The 14,907-nt window shown below is 37.7% G+C and overlaps 1 protein-coding gene and 1 non-coding gene across 4 annotated transcripts in view; both read right to left on the bottom strand.

Annotated features, from left to right (window-relative positions):
- Nucleotides 1-14,907, bottom strand: part of SF3B1 (splicing factor 3b subunit 1) — a 72,485-nt gene that overhangs the window by 20,286 nt on the left and 37,292 nt on the right. Inside the window, exons 3-7 of one of the 3 annotated variants that reach the window (XM_066344870.1) lie at nt 10,867-11,033; nt 8,022-8,126; nt 7,540-7,654; nt 5,631-5,710; nt 4,452-4,622 (exon numbers count right to left, since the gene is read on the bottom strand). In XM_066344870.1, coding sequence (XP_066200967.1) covers nt 4,452-4,622; nt 5,631-5,710; nt 7,540-7,654; nt 8,022-8,126; nt 10,867-11,033 — 638 coding nt within the window. Of the gene's footprint in view, nt 1-4,451; nt 4,623-5,630; nt 5,711-6,015; nt 6,072-7,539; nt 7,655-8,021; nt 8,127-10,866; nt 11,034-14,907 lie in introns of those variants that run through there. The other 2 variants (XM_066344872.1, XM_066344871.1) reach the window with 2 other exon arrangements.
- LOC136379191 (U6 spliceosomal RNA) lies at nt 11,896-12,003 on the bottom strand. Its single transcript, XR_010746688.1, has one exon. It is a non-coding gene; the product is annotated as a U6 spliceosomal RNA (small nuclear RNA).

Consider the following 14,907-nt stretch of genomic DNA (forward strand, 5'->3'; position numbering starts at 1 on the left):
TTCCCAAGAAGCAGGTAAACTGATCTCATTTGCACAAGGGCCACTTAACTATGTTTTGCCTGAATAGTCAGGTTTTTTATTCTTCCCTCGAAGATCTCTGTTGTGGGTGTGGATAGTCCTATTTTCTGCTGCTTTGTTTAATATATAGTGTTTTCTTTATTCCTCCTACCTCAGTGCCCCACTCATATTTCAGGCTGGGACCTACTCCTAATTTAGAGCTCTCTTTCCCCCTTTTGCCAACTTCTATTATGAATCTACCTTTGCCACCCAGCTTAGTGTATCCCAAGGTTCTCTTTACCAAGCCACAGTCGCAGAGCTCCAGGGAAAAGCAACCTGGTCTCATCTCTTCAGGCAGAGGAGAACAGAAGCTCCATATCCACACATGCTGCAGATGGCTTTCCAGTCTACCTGAATCATTACCAGCTAGAAGCAGTGGTCACTGGGACTCGGACGTGAGCTGCAAAGTATAGAATTGTGACAACAATTCCAGTGCCATGTGGACTTTTCCTGGACTCCTGCTCCTTGTGACAGCTCCTAACAGACTGAACTGGGGTTGGGTTGCATTTTTCAGGGATTTGGCATGGTGATGGGGCCAACTTGGACTTGGTGAACATGTTAAGGACACTACTCTTTTATGGATTCTTGCAGTATTGGCCAAGAGTTTGCTTAAAGGCTTTAGTCACTGTAAAAAAAAAAAAAAAATAGAAGACTGGATAAAGAAGATGTGGCACATATACACCATGCTATACTATTCAGCCATAAGAAATGATGACATCGGATCCCTTACAACAAAATGGTGGGATCTTGATAACATTATACTGAGTGAAATAAGTAAATCAGAAAAAAATCAAGAACTGCAGGATTCCATATATTGGTGGGACATAAAAACGAGACTAAGAGACACGGAGAAGAGTGTGGTGGTTGGGGGGGGGGGGGGGGATGGAGGGGGAGGGGCACAAAGAAAACTAGATAGAGGATGACGGAGGACAATCTGACTTTGGGTGATTGGTATGCAACAGAATTGAATGACAAGATAACCTGGACAGGTTTTCTTTGAATATATGTACCCTGATTTATTGATGTCACCCCATTAAAATAAAAATTTACTTATAAAAAATAAAAATTTTTTTCAGGTTTAGTTATTTAAGTAGTTCTCAAACTGAGGCTTTAAAACACATGCCCATCGAGTTGTAAGACTATAGTTTTTGTGTGTTCATTCAATTCGTTGTGTATTTGATTTTATTTTTATTTGACAAAGACAGAGTCAGAAAGAGGGACAGATTGGGACAGACAGACAGGAAAGAAGAGAGATAAGAAGCATCAATTTTTTGTTGCGGCACCATAGTTGTTCATTGATTGCTTTCTCATATGTGCCTTTACTGAGGTGCTACAGCAAACTGAGTGACCCATTATTCGAGCCAGTGACCTTGGGCTCAAGTGGCGACCTTGGGGTCTCGAACCTGGGTCCTCCAAGTCCCAATCTGACGCTCTATCCATTGGGCCACCGCCTAGCCAGGCTGTGTATTTGATTAACATAAGCGTGTTTTGGATCACCTCAGTAATTATAACTAAATATCACCATGATTTCAATCTATAAGATGAATTTATATTTTCAATCACATTTGTAATATTATTCTAACTGATGCTGCCAACCAAGATCAATGGAAAAAGATTAGAGGCCCTGGCAGGTTGGCTCAGCGGTAGAGCATTGGCTCAGCAGTAGAGCACTGGCCCAGAGTGTGGAAATCCTAGGTTCAATTCCCAGCCAGGACACACAGAAGAAGCGCCCATCTGCTTCTCCACCCTTCTCCCTCTCCTTCCTCTCTATCTCTTCCCCTCCCGCAGCCAGGGTTCCATTGGAACAAAGTTGGCCCGGGCACTGAGGATGGCTTTATGACCTCCACCTCAGGCCGTAACAGAACACCCCAGATGGGCAGAACATCGCCCCTAGTGGGCATGCCGGGTGGATCCCGGTCAGGCATATGTGGGAATCTGTCTGCCTCCCCGCTTCTCACTTCAGAAAAATACAAAAAAAGATTAGAAGTGTAATCTAAATAATCACAGGTTCCATGGCAATTGGAATAGAGACTAAGTGGAAGGTGATATAGGATGTTAGATACGCACGATAGCAAAAAATATGCACAGTGCAGACAATATATCAGAACAGTAGGTGACTTGGTGTAAGAAAAACAAAATTTGTATTTAAATAATGACTCATAAGTATTATATAAGTATCCATTTGGAAATTGGATGCTTTATCCAATATGGGTTCTAGTTAGCTGTTTGCAAACTTGCATAGTTACAATAGATTTTAAGACTCACTATTTAAAAAAAAAGATTATACATATATTACTTAAAAGTTGAAAAATTTTCCAGGTGAGTAAAGCATATATATTGTTAAAAAAAATCTCATATTTCAAAAAATTCAAGAGGAAGGAAGACTTCCAAGCTCCTTTTATGAGGCGAGCATAATTTTGATTCTAAAACCAGGCAAAGACAATACAAAGAAAAAAAATTATAGGCCAATATCCCTGATGAATTTAGATGCAAAACTCCTCAACAAAATATTAGCAAACTGGATCCAGCAATATATGAAAAAAATCATACACCAGGATCAAGTGGGATTTATTCTTGGGAGGCAAGGCTGGTACAATATTCGCAAATCAATCAATGTGATTCATCACATAAACAAAAGGAAAAAAACCAAATGATAATTTAAATAGATGCAGAAAAAGCATTTGATAAAATCCAGCACCCATTCATGATCAAAACTCTCAGCAAAGTGGGAATACAGGGAACATACCTCAACATGATAAAGGCCATCTATGACAAACCCACAGCCAACATCATACTCAATGGGCAAAAATTAAAAGCAATACCCTTAAGATCAGGAACAAGGCAGGGGTGCCCCCTTTCACCACTCTTATTCAACATAGTTCTCGAAGTCCTAGCCACAGCAATCAGACAAGAAAAAGAAATAAAAGGCATTCAAGTTGGAAAAGAAGAAGTAAAACTATCATTATTTGCAGATGATATGATATTGTATATAGAAAACCCTAAAGTCTCAGTCAAAAAACTACTGAATCTGATAAATGAATTCAGCAAGGTGGCAGGATATAAAATCAATACTCAGAAATAAGGGGCATTTTTATACACTAACAATGAATTGTCAGAAAGAGAAATTAAGGAATCATTCCCCTTTACCACTGCAACCAAAAAAATAAAGCACCTAGGAATAAATTTAACCAGGGAGATTAAAGACTTGTACTCGGAAAATTATAAAACATTGATAAAAGAAATCAGGGAAGATACAAACAAGTGGAGGCATATTACCATGCTCATGGTTAGGAAGAATAAACATCATTAAAATGTCTATATTACCCAAGCAATCTATAAATTCAATGCAATACCGATTAAAATACCAATGACTTACTTCAAAGATATAGAACACATATTCCAAAAATTTATATGGAACCAAAAGAGAACACGAATAGCCTCAGCAATCTTGAGAAGGAAGAATAAAGTGGGAGGTATCACACTTCTGGATATCAAGTTATATTATAAGGCCATTTTACTCAAAACAGCCTGGTACTGGCATAAGAACAGGCATATAGATAAATAGAACAGAACTGAGAACCCAGAAATAAACCCACAGTTCTATGGACAACTGATATTTGACAAAGGAGGTAAGAGCATACATTGGAGTAAAGACAGCCTCTTCAACAAATGGTGTTGGGAAAATTGACAGCTACCTGCAAAAAAATGAAACTAGACCACCAACTTACACCATTCACAAAAATAAACTCAAAATGGATAAAAGACTTAAATGTAAGCCGTAAAACCATAAGCATCTTAGAAGAAAACATAGGCAGTAAGCACTGACATCTCTCGCAGCAATATACTTGCCGATTTGTCTCCACAGGCAAGTGAAATTAAAAAAATCTCTATTTTCAGCCTGACCAGGCGGTGGCGCAGTGGATAGAGCATTGGACTGGGATGCTGAGGACCCAGGTTATGGGACCCCAAGGTCGCCATCTGGTTTGAGCACAGCTCACCAGCTTGGACCCAAGGTCACTGGCTTGAGCAAGGGGTCCCTCGGTCTGTTGTAGCCCCCCGGTCAGGGCACATATAAGAAAGCAATCAATGAACAACTAAGGAGTGCAATGAAGAACTGATGCTTCTCTTCTCTCTCCCTTCCTGTCTGCCCCTATCTGTCCCTCTCTCTGACTCTGTCTCTGCCACACACACACAAAAACCTCGATTTTCAGTTGGCACCTTGGTCTTAAGAGATGCCAGAACTGTGAGAAAATAAGTATCTATTGTTTAAGCCACCCAGTCTGTGATATCCTGTTATGGCATGAGAGCAGATTAATACATTTCATATGAGAAAATAAAAACTATAATAATAATAATAATAATAATAATAATATGACAAAATAAAATAAAATCACCTCTGCTTGATCCCAACTTGATAATTTTTTGGGAGTGGCACCAGGAGTCTGATCAGCTGTTTGATCCCAACGCCGTTTTCGTTTTGAGGGAGGCTGGGATGCTGCTGCCCCATTGACAACTTTTAGTTCTCCAGCTTTAGCTTTTTCTGCTAGTTGTTGTCTAATTTCTCTCTGAAAATATTTGAATATTGAGTATCTTTAAGACATTTTCAGTATACTTTTAAATCATTAGTAAAATCATATATATTTCATGTCACTTTATTCTTCAATCTCCTTTCAATAAGGGGTAGTCCCTGCCCCTTATTTTCCCTCTCTTCTCTGTATTTCCAGTTTGATACAGTGTCTTTCTATACAACAGATAAACAAGTATAGAAGATTACACAGCACCTGACTTGACACAGTTAGTGAAGTAAATCTTCAGTCAGTGGTGGAGAACCAAAATGCGTTCTTTGAAAAAGTTTTATTTAAAAGTCACATAAACAGTGTTTCAGACTATGTGATACCATAGAAAGTGGTAAAAAAGGAAAAACTTTAAAGTATAACTGTAAAAATAAAATATATAACATCCTAACAAAAGCATTTAATTTATCCTATGATTGTCAAGTGGAGTTCCATCACGCCACTTAATCCATACAACAAATTTATTACATATTCCTAATAAAGTTATGGAGGCCAGTAGAAATTCTTCGGAATTGTTCATCCATATTCATGGGAGAATTAGGGGTTTTTCAAGGGATGATTTAACTATTTGGGTTTTTCCTTACACACTGGCTTCAGACATACTGTGTCAATCCTCCCCACAGACGCATTCAATAGAAGATACATATGTATATATATGGCCAAGGGGCCAGGGACTAGAAAAGGATATAGAAAAGTGAAAATTTAATTTGGGAGGTGGTAGAATTTTGGGTAAGGTTCTTTTTCAACTTTTATTAATACTACTGAATTGCTTGTACAGCAAATAAGAAGGAATTATAGGAGTCTATCTTAACTTTTTTATGTTCTTTCGCAACCATTACAAGAAAAGCAGGTTCAGTCCTGGCTGGATAGCTTGGGTGGTTAGAACATCATCCTGATACACAAAGACTGTGGGTTTAATCACTGGTCAGGGGCACATATAGGAACAGAGCAATGTTCCTATTTCTTTATCTCCATTTTTAAAAAAAAGCATGTTCTTACCTCTTCCTTAGTCAAATGCTGTTCCCGCATTACATCCATGTAAGTCCTGGCATTCATTTTAGGATCAGGGGTCTTCCCTCCTGCAGAAAAGAACAGCAACAGGACAAGAGTACAATAAATAAAAGATAATTAGGTTCAACTGATTTATCTGCCCTGCTCTAATATTATGTTATTCCATAATCATTTAATTTATTTTTGATGGAAAACTTTAATAATTATACATCTTACTTTTTATTGAGTTTGCTGATCAATTTAACCTGTTTGAACACAAACATATCTACAGCAGTTTAAAACAAATATTTTAATGCATATAAAAGCAAAATGACAGCACAATTTTAGTCTTCAGAAGTGATGGGTTCCTGGGTTGCTAATCCGGAATACGTACACTTTCGTGCCTTTGTCTCCATCAGCAGTTCTGACTTCAAGCAGCAGAATAGAAGCCTAGAAAATTATCTCTTTACCATTAGTAACACTTTGGAAAGATATTTATATTCAAAACATTACCTGTCGCAAGCTGTTAAAATCCTGACTACAAATAACTATAACTAGCTAAATTCTTCATACAATGTTCTAAAACAGTTAATAGTTTAGAAAATCTGATTTTTAAAAATACACCTATTACTCTCATGTCATGTTATTAAAAGGGCTTCATGCTTTTTGAAATTGTTGACCCAGAAACATTTTTATTTTCTTACAAAGTATAAATTGTAACTGAAAACATATTACTTGAATATATTACTTTCTACCAGTTATTATGATGCAGAGAAATGGTGTACAAAGAGAGTGTCTCTTGGTTAAAGTTTCAATATTTGCTTTTCAAAACTTCAAAATATCTTAAAGAAGCCCAAACAGTACACAACAAGATTCACAGAGGCACACTATGTTTTAGAAATGTGATAATTAGCTATACAGTAGTATAGCATCACAATTTAGGAAAAAGATAATAAAATTCTAAGACATTTCCTATGCTGAAGATCATGCCCAATTGGTAGTGTCATTCTTTCTGACACTAGCTCAGATAAGACTTCCTTTGGAATACTTTTTCACCATAATCTAGAGAGGATGTGTTGAACTGCACCCTTAAGAATGCAGACAGGACTGGCATATAGCAGTACTGCTGTAGGAAAGAAATTAAGGACAGTTAGTATGGGCCTGTGAATTCTGACATACATGTTTAAATCAATTACAATTATGCAAGTAAAAAAAGAATATCCCTACTAATTCATGCAGGCTGAAAGTCTAATTTGTAAACCTGCAGCAGAATCTCATTTTAAGAAACAGGCACCTAATTTTGATTTCGAAACTCACTCACCTGAGGAAAGCTTCCATCAGGTTCACTATGCCCCTTGTGCTGACCTGCACACTAAAATTAGCAAAACAGACTCCAACTATTAAAAATATCAAAGTCTTTGTATACATACTTTTGTTTTATTTTTTTTCTGTTGTTTTAATTTTAAGTATGCTTAAAGCAAAGTAGGTGCATTTACTAAACTATATTCAGAGCAATATGGAGGGAGCTCTAATGTGAGAAATTTTCTCAAAAGTAACAATCCTAAACTCTAGGATTTGTAATGAAAACTTCCAATAATTTGAAAGTATTCTGAGCAGAAAAACATTTGTTCAAAGTATAGAAAGCATACCCAAAACAAAAGTAAAAGAAAAACCTTTAACCCTTTGCGTTTCTATGGCATTGGCTCATTATTTTCTTGTCCTTCTACCTGGAAAGAAAACTTGCATTACAAAGATGAAGAATATGACACCTGTGACTTCAACCAAATCTATACACATCTATAATAAGGGGGATTTTAAAAAAGAAAAGCAAATTCATAAGCATGCCAAAAAAAATCAAAGGGCTAAAGACAATACAAACAAATTTTTGAATACTTATAGAAAAGTGGGAAAGAATTACCATCTGCAAAGGGATCAAGACGCTCTGGGGAAATTATCATGGTCCGCCTGTGCTTTTTGTACTCATCTTCCCGGTCGGCAATCTTCGGAGGGCGATGTTCAGCAAATGGATCATACTGAAAAGAGGCAAGTCTCACTTAATACTCACTTTATTAAATAACCAAAAAGTATCATAAACAAAAATCAGATTATAAAACACGTAAAATGTTTAATAAATGCCTAATAAATATACTGTATCATTTTAGAGATGTTAATATGAAAAAAAAGTAATAAAGAAATGAGACAATACCCATGTCTGTATTTCCATAGTTGAATTCTTCATGACTACATTTATAAAATTAACTAAGTATCATTTCTGATTCTCCTAAATCAACCCTCTTCAAAACATTTTAACAACTTAACTCCTAGAATATGTGGGCTTTCCCTGGGAATTGAGTTTTCCTTAGCAGAATAAACTTTGGTTTAAATGAAAAAGAAAATTACCTGTTCCGTTGACTGTGGTATATCATTAAGCAGTGCCACAGGCGCATGATATCCTGGCTTCTTCTGACCAAGCAAACTTGTAGATGATGAGTAGTCATCGTCATCCTGCAATAAAATACCCCCAAAAGGATATAAACAAAACATTGTAACTTAAAAATTAGAAAAATGCACTAAGTTTCAATATGAAATCAAAAGACTTTTAACATTATGTCTAAAGCCTTGTTCATAGAAGTTATAAACAGACTGCCCTGGCCTGGTAGCTCAGTGGACAGAGCGTAATCCCACCACACTGAGGTCACATGTTTGATCCTGTCAGGGCACAGATGAGAAGCAACCAATGAATACACAACTAAATGGAACTAAGTGGAACAATAAGGTCATGCTTCTCATTCTCTCTCCCTCACTCCCTTTCTCCACTCAACTCAATGGAAAAAATGTAAAAAAAAACACACCTGTAAACATAGTTTTCAACTTTTCAACTCAAAAAAACCTATTAAAAATTAAACTTATTGCAATAGTTTTTATTCTTTTAAAAACATTTAACAAGGGCTCAGGCCAGGTTACACAGTTGATTAAAGAGGTGGTTTTCAACTCTTTTATACTTGGGGACCAGTGAAAATAGAATTATCTCAGGTACCATTAGGGCAGAAATCACCCTGAGCATAAGCAAATTCGACTAAGATCAGTGGGTCTACAATATTCATACATCAGGATGGTTAACTCTTTCAACGTCTAGCAAAAATTTCTTGACAGACCAGTCCGCAGACTGGCAGTTGAAAAATATTGGGTTAGAGTGTCATCCCGATACAGGTTCAATCCCTGGTCAGATAAGAATCAATGAGCCTGACTGCACGGTGGTGCAGTGGATAGAGCGTCGGACTGGGATGTGGAGGATCCAGGTTCGAGACCCTGAAGTCTCCAGCTTGAGCGCAAGATCACTGGCTTGAGCAAGGGGTTACTCGGTCTGCTGTAGCCCCACGGTCAAGGCACATATGGGAAAGCAATCAGTGAACAACTAAGGCGTCGCAACGAAAAACTGATGATCGATGCTTCTCATCTCTCTCCGTTCCTGTCTGTCTGTCCCTATCTATCCTTGTCTCTGACTCTCTCTCTGTAAAAAATAAATAAGAATCAATGAATGCATGGATAAGTAAAATAGCAAATCAATGTTTCTCTCTCTCTCAAATCAATCTGTAAAATTTTAAAATAAATAAAAAGGTGAAACACAATGCTTTCTGTGGAAAGTAGATATGGACTAGAAAAACCTGAACATTTTGTTTTCTCATAGAAGGCATGATGAAATTTGTTTTTCAAATTTGGACACTACAGTTTATTTAAAACTTTCTAGTCCCCCCCCCCCTTTTAACTTATTCATTTTAGAAGGGGGAGGGAGAGAGAGAGAGAGGAGGGGGAGAAGTAGAAAACATTAACTCCCATATGTGCCTAAAAACAGGCAAGCCTGGGGTTTCGAACTGGTGACCTCAGCACATTCTAAGTCAACGATTTATCCACTGTGCCACCATAGGTCAGACCTTATTTTTTTAAAATTCATTTTAATAAAAACATGATTTAACCACAGAAATAAGTAAAACATAGTCAATTTTAAATGTGTTTGTTTCCCTAGTAGTATGTTTAAACAGAAAAATGATATATTATTTTCTAGGGTAAGAAGTACAACAGTAGGCAATTCTCAAGCTCTCAATGCTCATTTAAAAAATGAAACAAATTTCCCCCTCAGATTCTGGAACATACAGCCATCACTATCTCTTACCAGAATGTGTAATTGGCTTCTAGTAATTTTACCTTTAGCACTTTTTAATTTACCTTAAAAAAAAGTGCCGACTACAAAATAAAATGTAGCTTGGATGTCATAAAAACAGTAAGTTTGACTACCTATATAGAAAATGCTTGCCTGTTGCTGAATCACAAAAATGAAAGCTTTTTCGCCCAATTTGCATATTTGAGATGATCTGACAAAATGTAAGCTATATGGGATATATAAAAAACACTTTGAGAGATGTCTGTCAAAATGAGGGATCACCCCCCAGAATAACTGAAAGAGGCACAAAGAGCCCATTAATATCAGTAACAAGAAACAGTTCATTCATATTAAGATGCCAAGGGGGGAAAAACAAAAAGCACCAAGCACAAGTCAGAAATCCGGTCACCAGGACAGATGGCTGTTTACTATGAAATCACTTCTCATATGACTTACTTTTTAGCTAGAGCTCAGTAGGTGACAACAGGGATTTACTTTACAATTAATGATTTGCAGGAGCTTTGCTAGATGAACAAACTAGTTCTAACAAAGATTCAGAATTGAGTACTTCCAAAAGTTTCTGAACTTTAGAGAGAACGGATACTTTTAACAGTTTTATCCTCCAAATCTCCAAAATGTCTCCCCAGATTAAACTATTAATATTGTAGATGACTCAACCAGAAAATTCCTATATAGCTCTTGTTCTCCATTAAAAAAAAACAAAAACACCTGACCAAGTGGTGGCACAGTGGATAGAGCATGGGACTGGGATGCAGAGGACTAAGGTTCGAGACCCCGAGGTCGCCAGCTTGAGCGCGGGCTCATCTGGTTTGAGCAAAGCTCACCAGCTTGGACCCAAGGTCGCTGGTTCCAGCAAGGGGTTACTCGGTCTGCTGAAAGCCCATGGTCAGGGCACGTATGAGAAAGCAATCAATGAACAACTAAGGTGTCGTAACATAAAACTAATGACTGATGCTTCTCATCTCTCTCCATTCCTGTCTGTTTGTCCCTAGCTATCCCTCTCTCTGTCTGTCTGTTAAAAAAAAAAAAAAAAAAAAAAGCTTGACTCATATACTTTGTACTTACATCTTCAAGTTCAGTTGCAGCAATTGATGTCACATATCCAGCAAATCTGCTGTCACTTCCACCATATATTTCCTGGTCATAATAACCTGTAGAATCAAGGCCCACTCCTTGAGCTTCATCAAGCGCTGCCTTCTTGCCTTGAATTTCTCGAATCTGTGCTTCAATATCTGTAATAAAGTTAACACAGACTTGAATTTCATTTTCCAAAGAGCACTCAACACGATGAATTTTCCTGCTAGATATTACCAAAACACTTCTAAATACAGAAACTTAAAAATTATTATTATAACAAATTATACTCTGTAAGGGGTTAGTAGAATATACTGATTTTCAATACATTTAATATATCTCCTCTACCTCAACAGACAATACGTACAGAAAAAATGATTACAATTTAACTACAAATTACTGTTAAGAATGGTTGTTAACCAAAGTTTATCACTGTTGAATTCTAAATCTTTCCCCAACTTAAAATATAATACTATGGATATTAATTAGGAACAAGAACAACATTCAAGGTTAAACTTAACACTACCACAAATGTAAAAATAGTACTTTGGAGAGTAGTTCTCAAACTTGAATGTGCAAACTGTCTACAGATTTTGTTAAAATGCAGTTTCTGCATTCCTAACACACTCCCAGGTAAGGTCCTAAACAGCTAGGGCCACACTCTGAATAGTAAAACAATAAAGGATAAAGTCTAAATTCTTAACCATGGAATTCAAGAGTTTCCCACAATTTTGGTGCAACCCTTCTAACACTTATGAGTTATATGTTTAAGGGTCTGAGATCTGGACTCAAAATACCTGCCTTCAAAGAAAGTTTTTCTTCTCTACTAATTAAAATATTATTTAAACTTCTGTGTCACAGTTTCCTAAAACATAAAGTTTTATTTTAAAGAATTAAATGGCCCAAACTTTAAGGATTAAATGTCAACCATGGGTCTGACATTTAAAAGATGCATATTTGCTGAATGAAGTATCAACCCTTCTGAGTTGCATCCCAAACTTCTCAAATTTTTTTTTTTTTAATAATATGGAACGCTTCACGAATTTGCGTGTCATCCTTGCGCAGGGGCCATGCTAATCCTCTCTGTATCGTTCCAATTTTTAGTATATGTGCTGCCAAAGCAAGCACCCAAACTTCTCAATTTTTAATTTTGTAAAAATTAGAAATCACTAAAACAATACAATGAACACCCACATACTTTTCATCTGTATTCATCAACTGTCTGTGTATGAGATAAAGCAATATATGTGTGTACCTATAACTTTCTAAAACCGTTTAAAACTCCTAATATTTCAGCCTAATCAGGTGGTGGTGCCGTGGACAGAGTGCCGGCCTGGGATGCTGAGGACTCAGATTCGAAACCCCAAGGTCACTGGCTTGATCATGGGATCTGACATGATCCCAAGGTTGCTGGCTTGGCTGGAGCCCCCTGGTCAAGGCAAATATGAGAAGCAATCAAAGAATTAAAGTGCCACAACTAAAAAAAATAAATCAAGTACCACAACTATGAGTTGATGCTCATCTCTCTCCCTTCCTGACTCTCTCTCTCTTTAAAAAAACACAAATAAAAGACTCCTTATATTTCGGCATGTATTTCCAGATCTAGGACATTCTCCTATATAAATAACCACAACTAATTTAACATTCTCAAGAAATTAAACCTTAATAATGTTATCACCTAATATATAATCTAGTTTCAAATCTACCCAACTGTGTTAGTAATCCTTTTCTAGATGTTCTCTTCTTTGATCCACAATCCAAGAACCAGCTGAATTTAGTTATGTCCTTAGTCTCCTTCAAATATAGAGTAGTCTTCCAAGTTTTTAAGTCTTTCCTGACACCAGGTAACTTTAAACTACAAATCAATGTTTCATTTTCATTACCTAAATAATTACATAGTTGTGGAAAGAAGCAAAGTCTTTCCCTAGCCTAATAAAAAGATGTTTCCATTTTTGCTAGCTCATTACCTTCAACTGAATTAAAAAAGCTCATTTACTAGTTTGCAAGGACTCAAAACGAAAAAGATTCAAATGACCACCCACAGCCCCAGCTAAGGGAGCAAAAACCTCTGTAGCTCCTTACCACATGGTTTAAAAGCAGAAAATGGGCCCTGGCCGGTTGGCTCAGCGGTAGAGTGTCGACCTGGCGTGTGGGGGACCCGGGTTCGATTCCCGGCCAGGGCACACAGGAGCCAGGGCATACAGGAGAAGCGCCCATTTGCTTCTCCACCCCCCTCCCCTCCTTTCTCTCTGTCTCTCTCTTCCCCTCCTGCAGCCGAGGCTCCACTGGAGCAAAGATGGCCCGGGCGCTGGGGATGGCTCCTTGGCCTCTGCCCCCAGGCGCTAGAGTGGCTCTGGTCGCAGCAGAGCAATGCCCCGGAGGGGCAGAGCATCGCCCCCTGGTGGGCAGAGCGTCACCCCTGGTGGGCGTGCCGGGATCGGGTGGATCCCGCATGCGGGAGTCTGTCTGACTGTCTCTCCCCGTTTCCAGCTTCAGAAAAATAACAAAAAAATAACAAAAAAATAACAAAAAAAAGAAAAGAAAAGCAGAAAATGTAGTAACAGTACTTACTCCAAGGCACAGCTGGGCAACATTTCCCTATAAGAGCAGGAGCAAGTCTCAGAAACTCAAAATAATGAATTAGGTTTATTACTTTAGCTTGTAATCAGATTCTTAAAGAGTGTCATGGAACCACCATCTCCAAGTTACTACTTTTTCCTGTGTTATCTCCCCTCAAAAAGGTTACAGCAGCTCAGGCAGCCAGGGGCCTCTGCCATATTACTCACTAACACAAATATCCTTATTTGAGCTGTGTGGTTCATTTTACTTTCTCTGTTTGAAGCAATTTTCTTTCTTTAGTTTTAAATCCATATTTGCTTCCCTCCCCCACCCCACACCCCCATGTACACTTTTTCTCCTGGAAGACAGACCTTAGCAAAATTGGCTAAAAGGTGAGTAGAGATTTACTCTTTATTTTGTCCTTTATGAACATTTTCATTTCTGAAATGTTTGAGGCTTTGTTTATCGACCACAGGGTGTGTATATCACTTTTAAGTAAATAGGTTCTTTTAAAGGACAAATAATACCGTCATCAGGATCCAGGCAGTAAACACAAATTGGTGAATTAGGCCAGCCAACTAGTCTGCAATCTCCATTCTACAGCATCCACCACCTATAAGGCACCTATTATAAGAACAGACTCCAAAGCCTCATATACAGTAAGTCAGAATCTCCAACATACGAGCAAGTTTCTGCATTAATAACACCCCAAAAACTCGTACTTGGCCCTCCAACATTCAATTTCCAGTCCCAGTCCACCTTTACCAAATTTCCAATTTCAAACTTCATTTTACACTTTTTCCCCTAGCTCACAGACTAAGTAAATAACAGGAAATGGATACTGTTTCACAAAAAGAGCATCATACCATATACATTCTCACCGGGCAGCTTGCCCCCCCCAATACATAAGACAGCTTATTTTCCTTCTAAAGAATTTCCCCTAAGTTTGCAGCAGCTAGTCCTTCATTTGAGTAACACAATTATTCAAGAATTACCATCATCTACTAAATTCTACATACTGATTTTATGCATTTACTGATTAGCAAGTCTAATTATAAAGACATACAAACTATTGAATTAGTGTTTGTATAGTCTAGGTCAGTGGTCCCCAACCTTTTTTGGGCCACAGACCGGTTTAATGTCAGAAAATATTTTCATGGACCGGCCTTTAGGGTGGGACAAATAAATGTATCATGTGTGTCAAGAGTGAGTCTTAGACGGATATAACAAGAGGGAATCTGGTCATTTTTAAAAAATAAAACATCGTTCAGACTTAAATATAAATAAAACGGAAAAAATGTAAGTTATTTATTCTTTCTCTCCAGACCGGTACTGCTCCGCGGCCCAGGGGGTTGGGGACCACTGGTCTAGGTACATCATGAGTGGATTCCTATTAAATCAAAATTTAGCAAGCTAGCTCAGTGTCCTCTGGAGCTAGGCAGCTGTTTGTAGTTAATTTTGAGGGGACTTCAT

Source organism: Saccopteryx leptura, chromosome 7 (genome assembly GCF_036850995.1).
Source record: "Saccopteryx leptura isolate mSacLep1 chromosome 7, mSacLep1_pri_phased_curated, whole genome shotgun sequence".
In the NCBI taxonomy this organism is placed as follows: domain Eukaryota; kingdom Metazoa; phylum Chordata; class Mammalia; order Chiroptera; family Emballonuridae; genus Saccopteryx; species Saccopteryx leptura.